Source organism: Heliangelus exortis, chromosome 28, assembly GCF_036169615.1.
Source record: "Heliangelus exortis chromosome 28, bHelExo1.hap1, whole genome shotgun sequence".
Lineage (NCBI taxonomy): Eukaryota > Metazoa > Chordata > Aves > Apodiformes > Trochilidae > Heliangelus > Heliangelus exortis.
The window spans coordinates 3,994,852-4,012,934 of NC_092449.1; the positions used below are offsets into that span (position 1 = coordinate 3,994,852).

Below are 18,083 nucleotides of genomic sequence, written 5' to 3' on the forward strand. Positions count from 1 at the left end.
ACCACCCCCCCCAAAACCCCCCAAACCCCCCAGCACCACAGCAGCCAGCTCAGCACAACTCATTTCTCTTTCTCCCCAGCCCCGGGTGTCCCCAGGGGGGGGGGGGGACGATGTCCCCAAGGGTGGGGGTGACATCCCCAAGGGGTGGGGGGGGGGTCAGACGGTGGCCTCCCCCTCGGGGGTCTCGTCCCCCCCTCCAGCAGCCCGTAGGCTGCGTGGGGCTGCAGGGACGTTGGAGGGGATGGGCCAGGAGCTTGGCCATACAGTTGTGGAGCTCCAGGGCTGGCCCCACCACCCCCACCTCGTATTTGTAGTTGGTGCCTTTGGTGTCCAAACTGGTGAAGAAGGCAAAGAGCTCCTGGAAAAAAAACGAAAAAAAAAAAAAAAAAAAGGGGAAAAAAACAAAAAAAAAATGAAAAGGGGGAGATGTTGGGGACATCATTCCCAAAGAACACCTTCTGGACCTAAGAGGACTCCATTTACAATGAAAAAACCCATCCTGGAGCCAAGAAATTCTTCCTGCACCCAAGAGGACCCCATTTACACCCAAGAAACCCATCCTGGACCCAAGAAGACCCCATTTACACCGAAAAAAACCTTTCTGCACCCAAAAAACCCATCCTGGACCCAAAAAAAACCCGTCCTGGACTCAAGAAATTCCTCCTGCACCCAAAAAACCCATCCTGGACCCAAGAAGACCCCATTTACACCGAAAAAAACAATCCTGGACCCAAGAAGACCCCTCTTGGACCCAAGAAGACCCCATTTACACCAAAAAAAACCCTTTCTGCACCCAAAAAACCCCATCCTGGACCCAAAAAAAACCCGTCCTGGACCCAAGAAATTCCTCCTGCACCCAAGAGGACCCCATTTACACCCAAGAAACCCATCCTGACCAGACAGAAGACCCCATTTACACCCAAGAAATTCCTCCTGCACCCAAAAAACCCATCCTGGACCCAAGAAACCCCTTCTGGACCTAACAGGACCCCATTTACATCCAAGAAACCCATCCTGGACCCAAGAAATTCCTCCTGCACCTAAGAGGACCCCATTTACACCCAAGAAACCACTTTTGCACCCAAAAAAAACCATCCTGGACCCAAGAAACCCCTTCTGGACCCAAGAGGACCCTATTTACACCCAAGAAACCCTTTCTGCACTGAAAAAAACCATCCTGGACCCAAGAAGACCCCATTTACACCAAAAAAAACCCTTTCTGCACCCAAAAAACCCATCCTGAACCAAGAAGACCCCATTTACACCAAAAAAACCCATCCTGGACCCAAGAAATTCCTCCTGCACCCAAGAGGACTCCATTTACACCCAAGAAACCACTTTTGCACCCAAAAACCCATCCTGGACCAAGAAACCCCTCTTGGACCCAAGAAGACCCCATTTACACCCAAGAAACCCTTTCTGCACCCAAAAAAACCCATTCTGGACCCAAGAAACACCTTCTGGACCCAAGAAGACACCATTTACACCAAAAAAACCTTTTCTGCACCAAAAAACCCATCCTGGATCCAAGAGGACCCTATTTACACCCAAAAAACCCATCCTGGACCCAAAAAAACCCGTCCTGGACCCAAGAAATTCCTCCTGCACCCAAAAAACCCATCCTGGACCCAAGAAACCCCTCTTGGACCCAAGAAGACCCCATTTACACCCAAGAAACCCTTTCTGCACACAAAAACCCATCCTGGACCCAAGAAACCCCTTCTGGACCTAACAGGACCCCATTTACACCCAAAAAACCCATCCTGGATCCAGGAAGACCCCATTTACACCAAAAAAACCCTTTCTGCACCCAAAAAACCCATCCTGGAGCCAAGAAATTCCTCCTGCATCCAAGAGGACCTCATTTACACCCAAAAAACCCATCCTGGACCCAAGAAACCCCTTCTGGACCTAACAGGACCCCATTTACAACCAAGAAACCCATCCTGGACCCAAGAAGACCCCATTTACACCGAAAAAAACCCTTTCTGCACCCAAAAACCCCATCCTGGACCCAAAAAAACCCATCCTGGACCCAAGAAATTCCTCCTGCACCAAGAGGACCTCATTTACACCCAAAAAACCCATCCTGGACCCAAGAAGACCCCATTTACAACGAAAAAAAACCCTTTCTGCACCCAAAAAACCCATCCTGGATCCAAGAGGACCCCATTTACACCAAAAAACCCATCCTGGACCCAAAAAAACCCGTCCTGGACCCAAGAAACCCCTTCTGGACCTAACAGGACCCCATTTACACCCAAGAAACCCATCCTGGACCCAAGAAGACCCCATTTACACCGAAAAAAACCTTTCTGCACCCAAAAAACCCATCCTGGACCCAAGAAACCCCTCTTGGACCAAGAAGACACCATTTACACCCAAGAAACCCTTTCTGCACCCAAAAAAACCCATCCTGGACCCAAAAAACCCCATCCTGGACCCAAGAAATTTCTCCTGCACCCAAGAGGACCCCATTTACACCCAAGAAATTCCTCCTGCTCCCAAAAAAACCATCCTGGACCCAAGAGAACCCCTTCTGGACCCAAGAAGAACCCATTACACCAAAAAAACCCTTTCTGCACCCAAAAAACCCATCCTGGACCCAAGAATACCCCATTTACACCCAAGAAATTCCTCCTGCACCCAAAAAACCCATCCTGGACCCAAGAAACCCCTCTTGGACCCAAGAAGACCCCATTTACACCCAAGAAACCCTTTCTGCACCCAAAAAAACCCATCCTGACCCAAGAAAACCCCTTCTGGACCCAAAAAACCTCCTCCTGTACCCAAAGCCATCATCATCATCATCATCATCATCATCATCACCTTCCAGCTCATCTTCTCCTCCTTCTCCTCCAGCCCATTGTGGATGAAAACCACATCGAAGAAGAAGTAGGGGCAGTGAAGCATCTTCTGGGGGGGGAGAGACCCCAAAAATTCGTTTTTGGGGTTTGTTTTTTTTTTTTTTTTTTTTTAGGGGGGGACACAAAGGGATGGAGAAGGTGAAAGGGGTCAGGGCCCACTTGCCTTCATCTGCTCCGACATGGAGAACTGGGGCTGGCAACTGGGTCGCCCAAAAACCAGGATGGTTCTGACCACGTAGGGGGGGGGATGGTCTGGATGTTCTCTGTCACGGGCAGCTCGATCTTCTGCTGGCTGCACCCATGGGTGGGGGGGGGAGGAGATGCTCAAGGATCGCCCCCCACACCCTTCCCCTCCACCTCGTTACAGCTCCAGCAACTTCTGACAGCACCCACCCCACAACCCCCCCAGAACCCCCCCAGAACCCCCCGTAGAGCCCCTCCAGGAGCCCCCCCAGCACCCACCCCAAAACCCCCCAGAACCCCATCTGAACCCCTCCCAGAACCCCCCCCAGAATCTCCCCCAGAACCCCTCCCCAGCACCCAGCCCAGAACCCCAGAATCCCCCCCAGACCCTCCCCAGAACCCCACCTGGACCCCCTCCAGAACCCCCCCAAGCACCCACCCCAGAACCCCCCCCCCCCAAAGCCCACCCAGACCCCTCCCAGAACCCCCCCCAGAACCCCTCCCCAGCACCCAGCCCAGAACCCCAGAATCCCCCCCAGAACCCCCACCTGAACCCCCTCCAGAACCCCGCGAGTACCCAACCCAGAACCCCCCCAGAACCCCCCGTAGAGCCCCTCCAGGAGCCCCCCAGCACCCACTCCCAAAACCCCCCCAGAACCCCCTCAAGCACCCACCCCAGGACCCCCCCAGAGTCCCCCCCCAGAACCCCCACCTGACCCCCCCCCAGAACCCAGAATCCACCCCAGAACCCACCCAGAACCCCCCCAGAACCCCCCAAGCACCCATCCCAGAACCCCACCTGAACCCCCCCAGCACGCCCTACAGAACCCACCCAGAACCTCACCCCAAGCACCCACCCCAGAACCCCCTCCAGAACCCCCCCAGAACCCCAGAACCCCCCCCCAGCACCACTTTGGGTACCAGGCTGGGGTGGGTTTGAGGGAGAGGAGGAACAGGGGGGGGTGGGGGTGGGAGCCCCCCCCTGCCCTCCCCTCCCCAGCACCCCAGACTCACATCAGTGTGAAAGAGACCTTCCAGATCTGCAGCCCCAGGTAAGGAGGGATGGTGGCACAGGGACACCCACCCCACACCCACCCCAGCACCCAAAGAGCCCCTCCTGCACCCAAAGAACCCCTCCTGGACCCAAAGAACCCCTCCTGGACCCAAGAAACCCCTCCTGGACCCAAGAAACCCCACCTGGACTCAAGAGGACCCCGCTTATATCCAAAGAACCCCTCCTGGACCTCAAGAAGACCCATTTATACCCAAAAAAACACTTTCTGCACCCAAGGAACCCCTTCTGAACCCCAGAAACTCCTCCTGGACCAAGAAGACCCCACTTGCACCCAAGAAGACCCCATTTACATCCAAGAGGACCCCATTTACACCCAAGAAACCCTTTCTGCACCCAAGAGGACCCCACTTATACCCAAAGAACCCCTCATGGGCCCAAGAAGACCCCATTTACACCCAAGAAGACCCCACTTACACCCAAGAAGACCCCATTTACACTCAAGAAACCCCTCCTGCACCCAAGAGGACCCCGCTTACACCCAAGAAACCCTTTCTGTACCCAAGAGGACCCCACTTATACCCAAAGAACCTCTCCTGGACCCAAGAAGACCCCATTTACACCCAAGAGGACCCCATTTACACCCAAGAAACCCTTTCTGTACCCAAGAGGACCCCATTTATACCCAAAGAACCTCTCCTGGACCCAAGAGACCCCATTTACACCCAAGAGGACCCCATTTACACCCAAGACCCCATTTACACCCAAGAAACCCCTCCTGCACCCAAGAGGACCCCGCTTACACCCAAGAAACCCTTTCTGTACCCAAGAGGACCCCACTTATACCCAAAGAACCCCTTCTGGACCCAAGAAGACCCCATTTACACCCAAGAGGACCCCATTTACACCCAAGAAGACCCCATTTACACCCAAGAGGACCCCATTTACACCCAAGAAACCCTTTCTGTACCCAAGAGGACCCCACTTATACCCAAAGAACCTCTCCTGGACCCAAGAAGACCCCATTTACACCCAAGAAGACCCCATTTACACCCAAGAAGACCCCATTTACACCCAAGAAGACCCCATTTACACCCAAGAAGACCCCATTTACACCCAAGAAGACCCCACTTACACCCAAGAAGATCCCATTTACACCCAAGAGGACCCCATTTACACCCAAGAAGACCCCATTTACACCCAAGAGGACCCCACTTACACCCAAGAAACCCTTTCTGTACCCAAGAGGACCCCACTTATACCCAAAGAACCTCTCCTGGACCCAAGAAGACCCCACTTACACCCAAGAAGACCCCATTCACACCCAAGAAGACCCCATTTACACCCAAAGAACCCCTTTGGGATACTGAAGGATTTGCAGACCACGGTCTCCAGGTCGTAGAGGCAGCTGCAAACCTCCCGGGGGTCCGAGGTGAACCCCGAGAGCTGAGGGGAGGAAGGTGAGGGGGGGTAAGAGGGGCCCAGAGCCCCCGTCCCCACCCCGTGTCCCCACCCCACTGACCCAAGTGGCATCGTTGTTCACCACCACCAGTGCAAACTCGTGGCTTTTGTCAATCTTGTGCTTGGTCCTCACAAACATCTCGATCATCTTCTGGGAGATGTTCAGGGCGTTGGTCTTGGAGCTGCCGAGGGGACGGAGCTCAGGGATGGGACCCCCAGGGCACCCAGTGGGTGGGGGATGGGAGGAATCGGGGTCCCCCAGAAGAGTCCTGAGGGACCAGAGCTTCCCCTCCCCCCAAACACCCACCCGTTGAAGGACTCGAGTTTGGGCAGAGCCATCTCCTCTGCAAGGTCCAGGCAGATGATCTGGGGAGAAAGGATTGGTGGGGAGGGGGCTGGGAGCACCCAAACCTGGGGCTGGGAGCACCCAAACCTGGGGCTGGAGCACCCAAATCTGGGGCTGAGAGCACCCAAACCTGGGGCTGGGAGCACCCAAACCTGGGGCTGGGAGCACCCAAATCTGAGGGGGAGAGCACCCAAATCTGGGGGGGAGAGCACCCAAACCTGGTGGAGCTCAGGACCAGGCTTGGATGGGTCTTGGAGCCACCAGGGACACCTGGTAGGAGGTGTCCTTGTCCTTAGGGATGGGATGGGGTGGGATGGGATGGGATGGGATGGGATGGGATGGATGGGATGGGATGGGGTGGGATGGATGGGATGGGGTGGGATGGATGGGATGGGATGGGATGGGATGGGATGGGATGGGATGGGATGGGATGGGATGGGATGGGATGGGGTGGGATGGATGGGATGGGATGGGATGGGATGGGATGGGATGGATGGGATGGGATGGGATGGATGGGATGGGATGGGATGGGATGGGGTGGGAGGGATGGGGTGGGATGGGATGGGATGGGATGGGATGGGATGGATGGGATGGGATGGGATGGGATGGGATGGGATGGGATGGGATGAGATGGGATGGATGGGATGGGATGGGATGGGATGGGATGGGATGGGATGGGATGGGATGGGTGGGATGGGATGGGATGGGATGGATAGGATGGGGTAGGATGGATGGGATGGGATGGGATGGGATGGATGGGATGGGATGGGATGGGATGGGATGGGATGGATGGGATGGGATGGGATGGGATGGGATGGGATGGGAGGGATGGGGTGGGATGGGATGGGATGGGATGGATGGGATGGGATGGGATGGGATGGGATGGATGGGATGGGATGGGATGGATGGGATGGATGGGATGGGGTGGGATGGGGTGGGATGGGATGGGATGGGATGGGATGGGTGGGATGGGATGGATGGGATGGGATGGGATGGATGGGATGGGATGGGATGGATGGGATGGGATGGGATGGATGGGATGGATGGGATGGGTGGGATGGGTGGGATGGGATGGGATGGGATGGGATGGGTGGGATGGGATGGGATGGGATGGGATGGGATGGGATGGGATGGGATGGATGGGATGGGATGGGATGGGATGGGATGGGATGGATGGGATGGGATGGGATGGGATGGGATGGGATGGGATGGGATGGGGTGGGAGGGATGGGGTGGGATGGGATGGGATGGGATGGGATGGGATGGGATGGATGGATGGGATGGGATGGGATGGATGGGATGGGATGAGATGGGATGGATGGGATGGGATGGGATGGGATGGGATGGGATGGGATGGGATGAGATGGGATGGGATGGGATGGGATGGGATGGGATGGGATGGGGTGGGATGGGATGGGATGGGATGGATAGGAGGTAGGATGGATGGGATGGGATGGGATGGGATGGATGGGATGGGATGGGATGGGATGGATGGGATGGGATGGGATGGGATGGGATGGGATGGGATGGGAGGGATGGGGTGGGATGGGATGGGATGGGATGGATGGGATGGGATGGGATGGGATGGGATGGATGGGATGGGGTGGGATGGATGGGATGGATGGGATGGGATGGGATGGATGGGATGGATGGGATGGGGTGGGATGGGGTGGGATGGGATGGGATGGGATGGGATGGGATGGGTGGGATGGGATGGGATGGGATGGGTGGGATGGGATGGGTGGGATGGGATGGGATGGGATGGGATGGGATGGGATGGGATGGGATGGGATGAGCTTCCAGGTCCCTCCACCAACCCAACCCCCCTGCTCTGCAGCTTGGGCCCCCCCAGCCCCCCACTCACCACCTTCTCGGGGCAGTTGACCCTCGGGGTCTTCACTTGGACCTCGGGGTGGGTGGCAGGGCCGGGCCAGGAGGTGCCATCGGGGGTGGGGGTGGGGGCGGGGGGGCTCTCGTCGGCGCTGGCCGCCTCCCCCTCCCCCTCGCTGCGGTTTCCCACGCTGCTCTGCGAGCTCAGGGCTCGGTCCTCGGCACCCTCGGGGTTGGACCGGGTCCTGGGTCGCGGTTCCGGTGCTTTCTCCTCCTCTTCCTCCTCCTCTTCCTCCTCCTCCTCCTCCTCGGCCGCGCTGCCCGAGGTCTCCATCAGACACCCGCGTTCCATCCTGGGGACACCGGGAGGGGAGGGGGCAGCACGGACCCCCCTACAGCCTGAGAGACCCCCGACCCATCCACCCATCCCCCCCTGCCCCATCCATCCCTGTCCTATAGACCCCCTGCCCTATAGATCTCCCCCTGCCCCATAGATCCCCCTGCCCCATAGATCCCTGCCCCATACATCCCTGTCCTATAGACCCCCTTGCCCTACAGACCCCCGACCCATAGATCCCCCCCTGACCCAGAGATCCCCCTGCCCTATAGACCCCCTGCCCCCATAGATCCCCCCAGACCCAGAGATCCCCCCCAGACCCATATATCCCCCTGCCCTATAGACCCCCTGCCCCTAGAGGTCCCCCCCAGACCCATAGATCCCCCTGCCCCATACCTCCCTATCCTATAGACCCCCTGCCCCTATAGGTCCCTCCCTACCCACAGATCCCCCCCAGGCCCAGAGATCCCCCTGCCCCATACATCCCCCCCTGCCCCACGCACCCCCCTGCTCCTCCCACCCCCTCCCCGCACCCCCTGCCCCACGGCCCCCCCCATTCCCCCTCCTGCCCACGCGCCCGTGGACACCCCCCCCCCATCCATCCCCAACCCCCCCCCCCCACGCCCCGTGCACCCCCCCGGACACCCCTCCCGCCCCCCCCAATCACCCCCACGACCCCACGGAGCCCCCACGGCTCGCGCTCACCCGCTCGCGACTGCACCGAGCCCCGCCCCGTCCCACCCGGAAGCAGCGTCACGCGGGGGCTGCTGGGAGTTGTAGTTTCCCGACCCTTCCGGGAAATGGAGCCGGGGAGTAAGGGGGGGCACCCCGGGCAACCTCACCGCACCTGCACGGCACCCAAAACACCTCCCCCGGCACCCACTGAGCACCCCCTGCACCCCAAAATCCCATCAGCACCCCTCCCCCCCACCCCAAATATCCGTGTGCCCCCCACCTGCCCCCCACATGCCCACGGGAGCTCTGCCGCACCCCAACTATCCATACACCCCCCCCCTGCACCCCAAATACCCACGGGCACCCTTCTGCACCCCATATATCTACGGACAGCACCCATGCAGCTCCCTGCACCCCAAATATCTGTGGGCACCCCCCTTGCACAGCCCCCTGCACCCACCTGCACCCCAACTATCCACAGGCACCCCCTGCACCCCCCCTGCACCCATCCGCCCCCGCTCTCACCCCAAATATCCATAAACACCCCCCCTGCACCCCAAATATCCACACACACCCACCCTAAATACCCCTTTGCACCCCAAACACCACCTGAACCCCCCCCTCGCTGCCCACAGCCCCCCCGGGGTGGCTCCCCCTGGCCCTGCCCCCCCTTGCCCCCCACCCCAAAAAAAAAACCTCCCGGGGGAAGCTGCAAACCCCGGGTCCATCCTGGGTGTCAGGGAGGGTCCCGAGTGGGGCACAGAGTGGGGAGGGGGGTGCCGGGGGGTGTTGGGGGGGGGCCGACCCCCCCCAAGACGCTGCCCCCGGGGCAGTGCAATGGTTAAAGCTGGAACGGAGCTGCCGAGGAAGAGGAAATCTGGACAGGAACAGGGACATGGGGACAGGAACAAGGACACGGGGACAGGAACAAGGACACGGGGACAGGTCCAGGGCTGGGGCTGCTGGCGCAGGAGGGAGGTGCCGGAACCCCCCCCCCGGGGACCCCCCAGGACCCCCGAGTGTGTCCCCGGTGGGCACGGGTGTTCAGGACAGGAGTGGGCGGCATGGAGAAGGCAAGTGGGGGGTGCCGTGGGGTGGGACAATGGGGACACGGGGGGGGTCCCACGGGCTGGCTCCTCGTGACCCTCACGCCGGCCACGCGCAACCCCGGTGCCGGGTGGGGGCGGTGACGGGGGGGGGGTGGCCAAAATTCCTCTGTCCCCACCTCAGAACATCCCCCTGGGTGTTGGCCCCTCCGTCCCCTGGTCCCCACGGCCCCTGTCGAGCGAGGAGGAAGGTGACGATGAGGATGAGGAGAAGGACGAGGACGCGGGAGGGGACAGTGGGGACATCCTGCAGTACGAGGAGAGCATCGCCAGGCTGGCCCAGGGGCTGCCACCACCCAGCACCCTCCAGCTGCGGCCTTCGTCAGGCTGCAGGGAGGATGAGGAGGGCTGGCAGGGCACCTCTGCTCTCCTGCCTGTCACCCGGAGCATCAGGGACCCCTTTGGTGACACGGCTGATGGCACATTGAGCGGCACGGTTGGTGGCACCCTCGGTGTCACCGTTGGTGGCACAGGCAGTGGCAAAGTTGACGGCACCCTTGGTGGCATCAGTGATGGCACCCTCGGTGGCACAGCCAATGGCACCTTTGGTGGCACAGCTGATGGCACACTTGGTGACACAGCCGATGGCACCTTTGGTGGCACAACTGATGGCACATCCAGTGGCAAGGTTGATGGCACCCTTGGTGGCACAGCCGATGGCACCTTTGGTGGCACAGCTGATGGCACATTTGGTGGCACAGCTGGTGGCACGTTTGGTGGCACAGCTGATGGCACGTTTTGTGGCACAACTGATGGCACGTTTGGTGGCACGCTGGGTGGGATGCTCGCTGTCCCCCCCAGGATGGAAGGTGGGTGCACCGGGGTCCCACTGTGTCACCTGTGCTGCCACCTCCCCACCTGCTGGAGGTCCCTGACCTTGTCACCACCTTGTCACCACCTTCCCCCTGTCCGCCCCCCCCAGCCGCTCCCCGGGACCTCTTTGCGGATCTCCAGCACACCGTCAGCTCCCTGGAACGCGCCGTCTTCTCCCGGCACCGGCGAGCGGCGGCTCGGGACGAGCTGGGCCAGGAATGGGCTCAGGTGGCCAAGGTGAAGAGCCACGGGGCTACCGGGTAGCCCAGAGGCCACCGGGATGGGCACCGGGTGACCGGGATCTCTCCGTGTCCCCAGAGCCTGGAGGAGCTGGAGCGGGATGGGGAGCGGGGAGCGGAGCGAGCGGCGGTGGCGGCGGCGGTGGCGAGGAACGGGGCACTGCGGGTGGCCCTGGACCACCGGGACCGGGAGCTGAGCCAGGCACTGACCGCGCTGCGGGGGCTGCGGGGGGAGCGCGATCGGCTGCAGAGGAAGGTGGGTGCTGGGGGGGGGGGGCAGAGGGTTGCGGGGGGAACCCCAACCGGAGTGTCCCACCCCCCGGGGGGGGCTCAGCGCGGTGCTCGGCGCAGGTCCGGGAGCTGCAGGATGCTCTGGCCAAGCTGGAGGAGTCGGGGGGCTCGGGCGGTGCCACCCCCCGGCTCGGCAGCCCCCCGCTGCCCCAGGTGAGTGGGGGGTCGGGGGGACAGCGGGGGGGACAGCGGGGGACCCTGCCCTGGCACCCGGCTCTGCCTGTCCCCTCCGCAGGACCTGTCCCACGGCGGGGATGGAGCTGAGCCCCCCGGCACGGGGCCCCACGCCCCCCTCTCCCCACAACCCTCGGAAGGGGCCAGACGGGAACAGGAGCTGCGGGTGCAGCAGCTGCAGGGGTAAAACCCCCACCCTCCCTTCCCCCCCGGCCCCAGGGGCTGCCGAGTCCCCGATGGTGGGGAAACTGAGGCACGGCAGTGGGTTGCTGATGGTGGGTGCCGTGAGGGAAACTGAGGCACAGTAGAGGGTTAACTGGTTGCTGGTGATGGGTGCCGGGGGGGAAACTGAGGCACAGCAGTGGGTTAACTGGTGCTGATGGTGGGTGCCGGGGGTGTCCAGGTGCCTGGGGAGGCAGCGGGAGGTGAACCGGGAGCTGGGAGCCGCGCTGCAGGAATGCAGGAGCCATGCGGAGCGGCTCAGCATGGTGCTGGGCCAGCACGAATCCCGCGACACCGCCCTGCGCCTGGCCCTGCGCTGCAGGTGGGGACGGCGACAGCGGGGGGACAGGGTGGGGGACAGGCTGGGGTGGCACGCTGAGCCCCCCCTCTCCCCGCAGCGAGCGCTGTGGGGGGGCCTACGCCGCCCTCCTGGAGGTGGTGAGGGCGAAGCTGGGAAGGGAGGAAGAGGAGGATGGCGGTGAGTGAAGGGCGTGGGGGGGCACGGGGGGACTGTGGGGTTGGGAAGGGTGTTTGGGGTGCTGGGGGGGGGGTCTATCAGGAGGATGCTGGGGGGATATTGGGCTATTTATTGGGAAGATGATAGAGGGATACTGGGGAGGATGCTGGGGGATGCTTGAGGGGTATCGGGAGGATGTTGGGAGGATGTGGGGGGGACCTGGATGTGGAGGGAGGCACCTGTCCGAGTGCTGCCCACCCCGTGCTGCGGGGGAGCAGGGATGGGTGTCCAGCCCCACACCCACGGGGGACCCAGCGGTTCCGGTGGATGCCGGATACTGGGGGATACTTAAGGGGTATCGGGAGGATGTTGGGAGGATGTGGGGGGAACTCCCGTGGGTCCATCCTGGAGGGAGGCACCTCCCCGAGTGCTGCCCACCCGTGCCCAGGAGCCGCAGGGGAGCAGGGATGGGGGTCCAGCCCCACACCCACGGGGGACCCAGCGGTTCCGGACCGGCAGGAGCCGAGTGGGGAGAGCATCTCCCGTGGGCTGCAGAGGTACGAGGGGGGTGAGGGAAGGGGACAATGCCAGGGCTGAGCTGTCCCTGGGGGTGTCACCGTGCCCCTCTGCCCACCCCTTCCCTGTCCCCCCCCCCCCGCAGCACCCCGGCCTCCCGGGCGCGGGAGGAGGGGGCCCTGCGGGACCGCATTCGGCGGCTGCGTGCGGAGCAGGCGGCTGTGGAGGCGTCGATGCTCAACGCCCCGGCACCCACCGGAACCGGCACCGACACCGACACCGGGGCCGCCCTAAGGCGGGCTGAACGGGCTCTGCGGGATGCCAGGGCTCTGCTGTCCGGCTGGAGGCGGCCCGAGAAAGCGGAGCTGCTGCGGGACTTGGCGGTGCTCAAGGTGAGAATGGGCGGGGGAGGTGATGCGCGGCTGGGGAGAGTTAGAGCTGTGCCTCAGTTTCCCCTTCCCTGCCAGGAGGTCATGGCCGATCTGAAGACGCGGCTGCAGCTGGTGGAGAGGGAGAAGCGGTTCCTGGAGGTGTTGGCAGCCGCGCAGGGGCCGCTGGAGGCTGCGCAGCGCCTGGTGCTCCAGCACCTGATGCGGGAGCGGGATGGGGGTCCCGGCTGCCCCCCCAGCAGCTCCAGCAGCAGCAGCAGCGAGGAGGTAAGGATGGCAAGGATGGCTCCCACCCCCTCCTGGGCACCCCAGGGTCTCCCAAAGGATAAGACCCACGCCCAACCTCCGCAGGATTCCCAAACCTGCCGGGTGGGAGCAGCAACTCCCCGGCACCCCCCGGATCCGGAGCGGATGCGGGAAGAGCTGCTGGGTGCCCTGTCCCGGTAAGAGACCCCTCGGGCACGCCGGGCCCCCGGGAGGAGTGCGGGGCCGGGTGCCATGCGGGTGTCCCCAGGGTGGAGGAGCTGCGGGGGAGGGTGAGGGCCCTGGTGCTGTCCCTGGAGCAGAGCAGCGTCACCAGCCTGGCCCAGCAGATGGAATGTGTCTTCCTGGCTGAAGACGTCTTCCACGCTCACAGGTGGGAGCCACCACCCCCTCCCCACGCACCCCAAAACCGGGGTCCCTCCCTGCACACGCTGGGTGCACGTCCCCCCTCACCCTCACCGGCCCTTCCTCAGCACCCCAAAAAAACGTGCCCCCCCCCCCCCCGCACACCCCAAAGCGCTACCCCCCACCTTGCACACCCCCGAGGCCTGGTCCCCACCTGTGCACCCCAAAAGCACGGTCCCTTTTTCCATCCTCCAAAAGCTCTGCCCCATCTCGCACACCCCTAAAGGACAGGCCCTCCTTGCAGCCCCCTGATCTGTGGTCCCTTCTCCCACACCCCAAAACCCGTCCCTTTTTGCACACCCCCGATGCACAGGCCCCTTTTTGCACACCCTAAACCCCCCCATCCCGCCTTTCACACCCCAAAAACCCCATCCCACCTTGCACACCCCAAAAACAAGCCCAGAACCTTATGCACCCCTGGCATCTGTTCCCTTCTTGCACACCCCTGATGCACAACTCCCCCTCCCACCCCGTGCACACCCCAATACCCCCCCGACACACATCATGGGGGTCCCCACAGTGTCCTGTGTCCCTCCTGGGGGGGATGCTGAGCCTGTGTCCCCCCGGGGGATGCTGTGTCCCCCCGGGGGTTGCTGTGTCCCTTCTGGGGGGGATTCTGAGCCTGTGTCCCCCCCGGGGGATGTTGTGTCCCTCCTGGGGGGATGCTGAGCCTGTGTCACCCTGGGGGTTGCTGTGTCCCTTCTGGGGGGGATGCTGAGCCTGTCCCCCCCCCCCGGGGGAAGCTGTATCCTCCCCGTGGGATGCTGAGCGTGTCCCCCGGGGGATGCTGAGCCTGTGTCCCCTCCCCGGGGGTTGCTGTGTTCCTTCTGGGGGGGATTCTGGGCCTGTGACCCTCCCGGGGGTTGCTGTGTCCCCCCCGGGGGTTGCTGTGTCCCTCCTGGGGGGGTTTCTGAGCCTGTGTCCCCCCCGGGGATGCTGTGTCCCCCGGGGGGTGCTGAGCGTCCCCCCCCCCCTCCCGCAGCGCTCTGGCCCTGGGTTACCGCGGGGCCCGGCGCAAGCAGGCAGCGCAGCTGCGGCAGCTGGAGGTGCGGGCAGGAGCCCTGCGCAGGAACCAGTCCCGGCAGACCCAGGCACTGACCCACAAGCTGCAGAGCCTGGAGCAGGGCACGGCCTCCGGAGAGACCTACATCTAAAGGACAAACCCCCCCCCAACCCCCCCTTTTCCCCCCGAGACCCCCCCTCAGTGCCGGTGCTGTGTCCCCAAGGAGAATAAAGCAGCGATGCTGATGGCTCAGCCAACCCCACTGGGGAGGGGGGGGGGGGAGGGTTCGGGGTCGGGGGGGGCTCAGGCAGCTGGACCCCCAGCTCAGTTCATCCCATCCGGGAACAAAGGCCACCCCCCCGCCCTCGCTGCCCCCCCCCCCCCTGCAGATGAAGCCATTTCGTTGTCCCTGCCGTGGGATCAAAGGTGACAGTTGTGGCCGTGGTGGCTCCAAGTGTGTTCGGGAGGGGAGGGGAACGCTGACCCCGTGCCTGGGGAAGGGGGGGGCTGTGCTGGGGGGGCTGTGCTGGGGGGGCTGTGCTGGGGGGGCTGTGCTGGGGGGGCTGCCAGGGGGAGAGCGAGGGGGGGCTAAATCTGTCAGCCTGGCCCCCAGCATCCTTGGGGGGGTTGGATGGGGGAAGCTGGAAAGTGGGGGGGACCTGTGGGGCTGGGGACGGGGGGGGCAGCCCAGGGGACTGCCTGGCTATGGGGCAGGGACACTGAGGCACGGGGACATCTATAGATCTATAGATCTGTATCTATAGGCTAAATGCAGAGCTGTGCCTCCCCGGGGAGATCCTGAAGCCGAGTTCAAGGCTCAGCAGGGTCGATATCCAGAGGGAATGGAGAAGGAAGGGAGGGGATGCAGGGATATGGGGATGAGAGGATGTGGGGATGCAGGGATGGGGGTTACAGGGATAGGGGATGCAAGGATGGGGGATGCAAGGATGGGGGATGCAGGGATGGGGGATGCAGGGATGGGGGATGCAGGGATGGGGTTGCAGGGATGGGGGATGCAGGATGGGGGATGCAGGGATGGGGGTTGCAGGGATGGGGGATGCAGGGATGGGGGGTGCAGGGATGGGGGATGCAGGGATGGGGGTTGCAGGGATGGGGGTTGCAGGGATGGGGGATACAGGGATGGGGGATGCAGGGATGGGGGTTGCAGGGATGGGGGTTGCAGGGATGGGGGATACAGGGATGGGGGATGCAGGGATGGGGGTTGCAGGGATGGGGGGTGCAGGGATGGGGGATGCAGCTCATTCCCCCTCCCTGCCCGTGCCCCCCACCCCAGGCTCTGGTGGGGATCGTGGCTCAGCTCGGTCCATCCCGGCTCCTGGGGGGGTCCTGGGGGGTGGTGGGGGCGGTGTGGCAGGGCTGACCCACGGGTTGAAGGTCAGGGCTCTGCTCTCAGACCCCTTTTCAGATTCAAATGGGTTCTCGGGGGCTTTGTGCGGGGTCAGGCTCTGCCGAGAGCCCATGAAAGGGCTGGGGGGGCTGTGAGAGGGGTGCAGGGGGAGGAGGGAGCAGGTGGGACCCACCCCCACCCCGGCTGGAGGGTCCCCCCTGACACATCCTGCTGACCCCAGGGCCAGAGCAGGGTGTCCCCAGGGGGATTTGCAGGATGCCTGCCAACCTGCCTCAGTTTCCCCTCCCTGGAGCAGCGGGGGCTGCTGCAAAGCTGAGGGGCTACGGCAAAACTCCCCAGGCCCCTGAGTAATGGGTGTCGGGCTGAGAGGAGGGGCCTGGGGGCCTCTGAAAGACCCAGTGGGGGGCAGCCCCCCGGCCACGGGGGTCCCTTGGCCCCACCTCCAGCTTTAGAGCAGCTCCCACCCAGCCCCCCAACAAAAAGGGTCTGGGGGCTCAGCTGGGAGAGGGAAGAGATTCCCCAGAGCCTGGAGGGGTGGTGACTGGGATACGGGGACCCGGTTAGGGATGGTGGTTCCAGCATCTGAGTCTCTGGTGATGGTGGCACCCAGGGCTCCCTTGGTTGGTGGCACTTGGGTCTCCCTTGGTGGTGGCACCCGGCTTTCTGGTGGTGGTGGCACCCAGGGCTCCCTTGGTTGGTGGCACCTGGCTTTCTGGTGATGGTCCCCACCATCTGGTGATGGCACCCAGGTCCCCACTACTGGTGGGCACCCAGCTCTCTGGCAGTGCCAGCACCCACCTCTTTGGTGGGCCTGGCACCCATCTCCCCAGCCACAGCCCCTGGCACGGATTATTCCCTCATCCCCCATTCCCAAAGCTTCGGAGGGGCCACACCACTGCCACCCAACCCCAGAACCACCCCACCCCCCCACGAACCCGGTGGGTGCCTCTGCCCTGCCGGACCCTTGCCGGGGGCGTCGGGGCGGCACGAAACGCTCCGGCAGCTCCCGGGGGCCCTTTTGTGCGGCGGAGTCAGCGGAGCAGGGAGAGGGAGGAAGGAGGAATTCCTCCGGAGATCAAACGCCTTCACCAACTGGACACCGACGTCAAAACAAACCCAGCTCCCAGCGCGGGGCCGGGGGAGCCTGGCGGGGGGAGAAGATCCAATTTCCTCCTTTGTTCCTGGGATTTTTTTTTTTTTTTTTTAATTTTTTTTTTTTTTTTTTTTTTTTTTGCAAGGGGCGAGGAGGTGGGGGAGCGGGCAGGGAAAGGGCCATAAATCACGGCCTGACAGAAGAGAAAGGAGAAAACGGGGCTGGCTGCAGGTGGGGGTGACCCCCCCCACCCCCCCGAGCCTGCTCTTTTCCCAGCCGGTTTTCCAGGAGCTGCTCGGCAGGTACCGGTTGAGCCGGGATCCCTCCCGACAGGAGGAAATGGAGGTTTTATTGATGGCCAAGAGCTCAGCTCCATCCACCTCGGCTCTGCCCTGCCTCCGGGTTTGGTTTTTTTTTTTTTTTTTTTAATATCCGTCGCTTTTTCCTCAACCTTCAGACAGTCTCCAGCCCCGGTGTGGGTTGGGACCAGACCCGGTACCACCGAGGTCTCAGCAGCACCTGCTCTGGTTCTGTTTGGGCACAGCTGGGTGCTGGCACCCACCTCACCCTGAGGCACCTTTGAGGGTCTCCAAAGTCCTCTCCAACCACGATGGTTCTGGGACGCGTTTTGGCAAGGGCTGCTCGGTCACCCGTGGGGGGGTCACGGCCGCCACCCCTCCCCACACCACCCCCCTCCACACAAACCTGGGTGCCACTTCTCACCCACGGGTTGGGCCCGCGGCGTGGGGTGCCCGTGGGGAGAGGAAGGGGGGGGTGGGCAAGGAGAGGGGTGCGTGGGGGGCACCCAGCACCCTGCCCGCTGGACTTTGGCCCTGAAGTCAAGGTGAGAAGGAGTCACCGGGGCCACCGGAACATGGCCAGGAGGAGAGTTTGGCCCCGGGTGAAAGGCAGAGGCAGGGCGGTGGCCGAGCTGCTCCCGGGTCAGGCACCTTTCTGCCCCGTTTATTTCTTCGTTAACAATTAACCGGGTGGCAGGAGGAGGGTGCTGAGCACCCACAGCCAGCACCACA

General features: G+C 62.6%; 2 protein-coding genes across 4 annotated transcripts; one reads left to right on the plus strand and one right to left on the minus strand.

Moving 5' to 3' along the window:
• Positions 1 to 49: 49 nt before the first annotated feature.
• On the minus strand, positions 50 to 8,853 carry BABAM1 (BRISC and BRCA1 A complex member 1). 2 transcript variants are annotated; one of them, XM_071727795.1, is made up of 9 exons: positions 8,742 to 8,853; positions 7,734 to 8,052; positions 5,831 to 5,889; positions 5,585 to 5,705; positions 5,430 to 5,508; positions 4,078 to 4,090; positions 3,031 to 3,171; positions 2,830 to 2,916; positions 50 to 358 (listed from the first exon to the last, which is right to left on the minus strand). In XM_071727795.1, exons 2-7 carry the CDS (start codon positions 8,049 to 8,051, stop codon positions 3,033 to 3,035), a joined length of 729 nt encoding a protein of 242 aa, XP_071583896.1. In that variant the 5' UTR covers position 8,052; positions 8,742 to 8,853; the 3' UTR covers positions 50 to 358; positions 2,830 to 2,916; positions 3,031 to 3,032. The 2 variants fall into 2 exon arrangements, with proteins under 2 accessions (XP_071583896.1, XP_071583897.1); XM_071727796.1 differs by lacking the exon at positions 4,078 to 4,090 and having other exon boundaries at positions 3,031 to 3,152; positions 5,446 to 5,508.
• Positions 8,854 to 9,564: 711 nt separating this feature from the next.
• Positions 9,565 to 14,842, plus strand: USHBP1 (USH1 protein network component harmonin binding protein 1). 2 transcript variants are annotated; one of them, XM_071727760.1, is made up of 14 exons: positions 9,565 to 9,784; positions 9,942 to 10,626; positions 10,740 to 10,867; positions 10,949 to 11,125; positions 11,221 to 11,313; positions 11,396 to 11,517; positions 11,738 to 11,878; positions 11,955 to 12,034; positions 12,462 to 12,570; positions 12,675 to 12,921; positions 12,997 to 13,185; positions 13,270 to 13,361; positions 13,485 to 13,555; positions 14,570 to 14,842. In XM_071727760.1, exons 1-14 carry the CDS (start codon positions 9,776 to 9,778, stop codon positions 14,683 to 14,685), a joined length of 2,259 nt encoding a protein of 752 aa, XP_071583861.1. In that variant the 5' UTR covers positions 9,565 to 9,775; the 3' UTR covers positions 14,686 to 14,842. The 2 variants fall into 2 exon arrangements, with proteins under 2 accessions (XP_071583861.1, XP_071583860.1); XM_071727759.1 differs by having other exon boundaries at positions 9,572 to 9,784; positions 13,433 to 13,555.
• The last annotated feature ends 3,241 nt before the right edge of the window (positions 14,843 to 18,083 follow it).

Coding starts and splice junctions, on each gene's coding strand:
- BABAM1 (XM_071727795.1), bottom strand. CDS start 8,051: ATGGAACGCGGGTGTCTGATGGAGACCTCGGGCAGCGCGGCCGAGGAG. Junction 5,890..7,733: donor TCAACTGCCCCGAGAAGGTG/GTGAGTGGGGGG, acceptor CTTTCTCCCCAG/ATCATCTGCCTGGACCTTGC. Junction 5,509..5,584: donor TGAACAACGATGCCACTTGG/GTCAGTGGGGTG, acceptor TCCTCCCCTCAG/CTCTCGGGGTTCACCTCGGA.
- USHBP1 (XM_071727759.1), top strand. Junction 11,314..11,395: donor GCAGCCCCCCGCTGCCCCAG/GTGAGTGGGGGG, acceptor TCCCCTCCGCAG/GACCTGTCCCACGGCGGGGA. Junction 12,035..12,461: donor GGAGGAAGAGGAGGATGGCG/GTGAGTGAAGGG, acceptor ACCCGTGCCCAG/GAGCCGCAGGGGAGCAGGGA.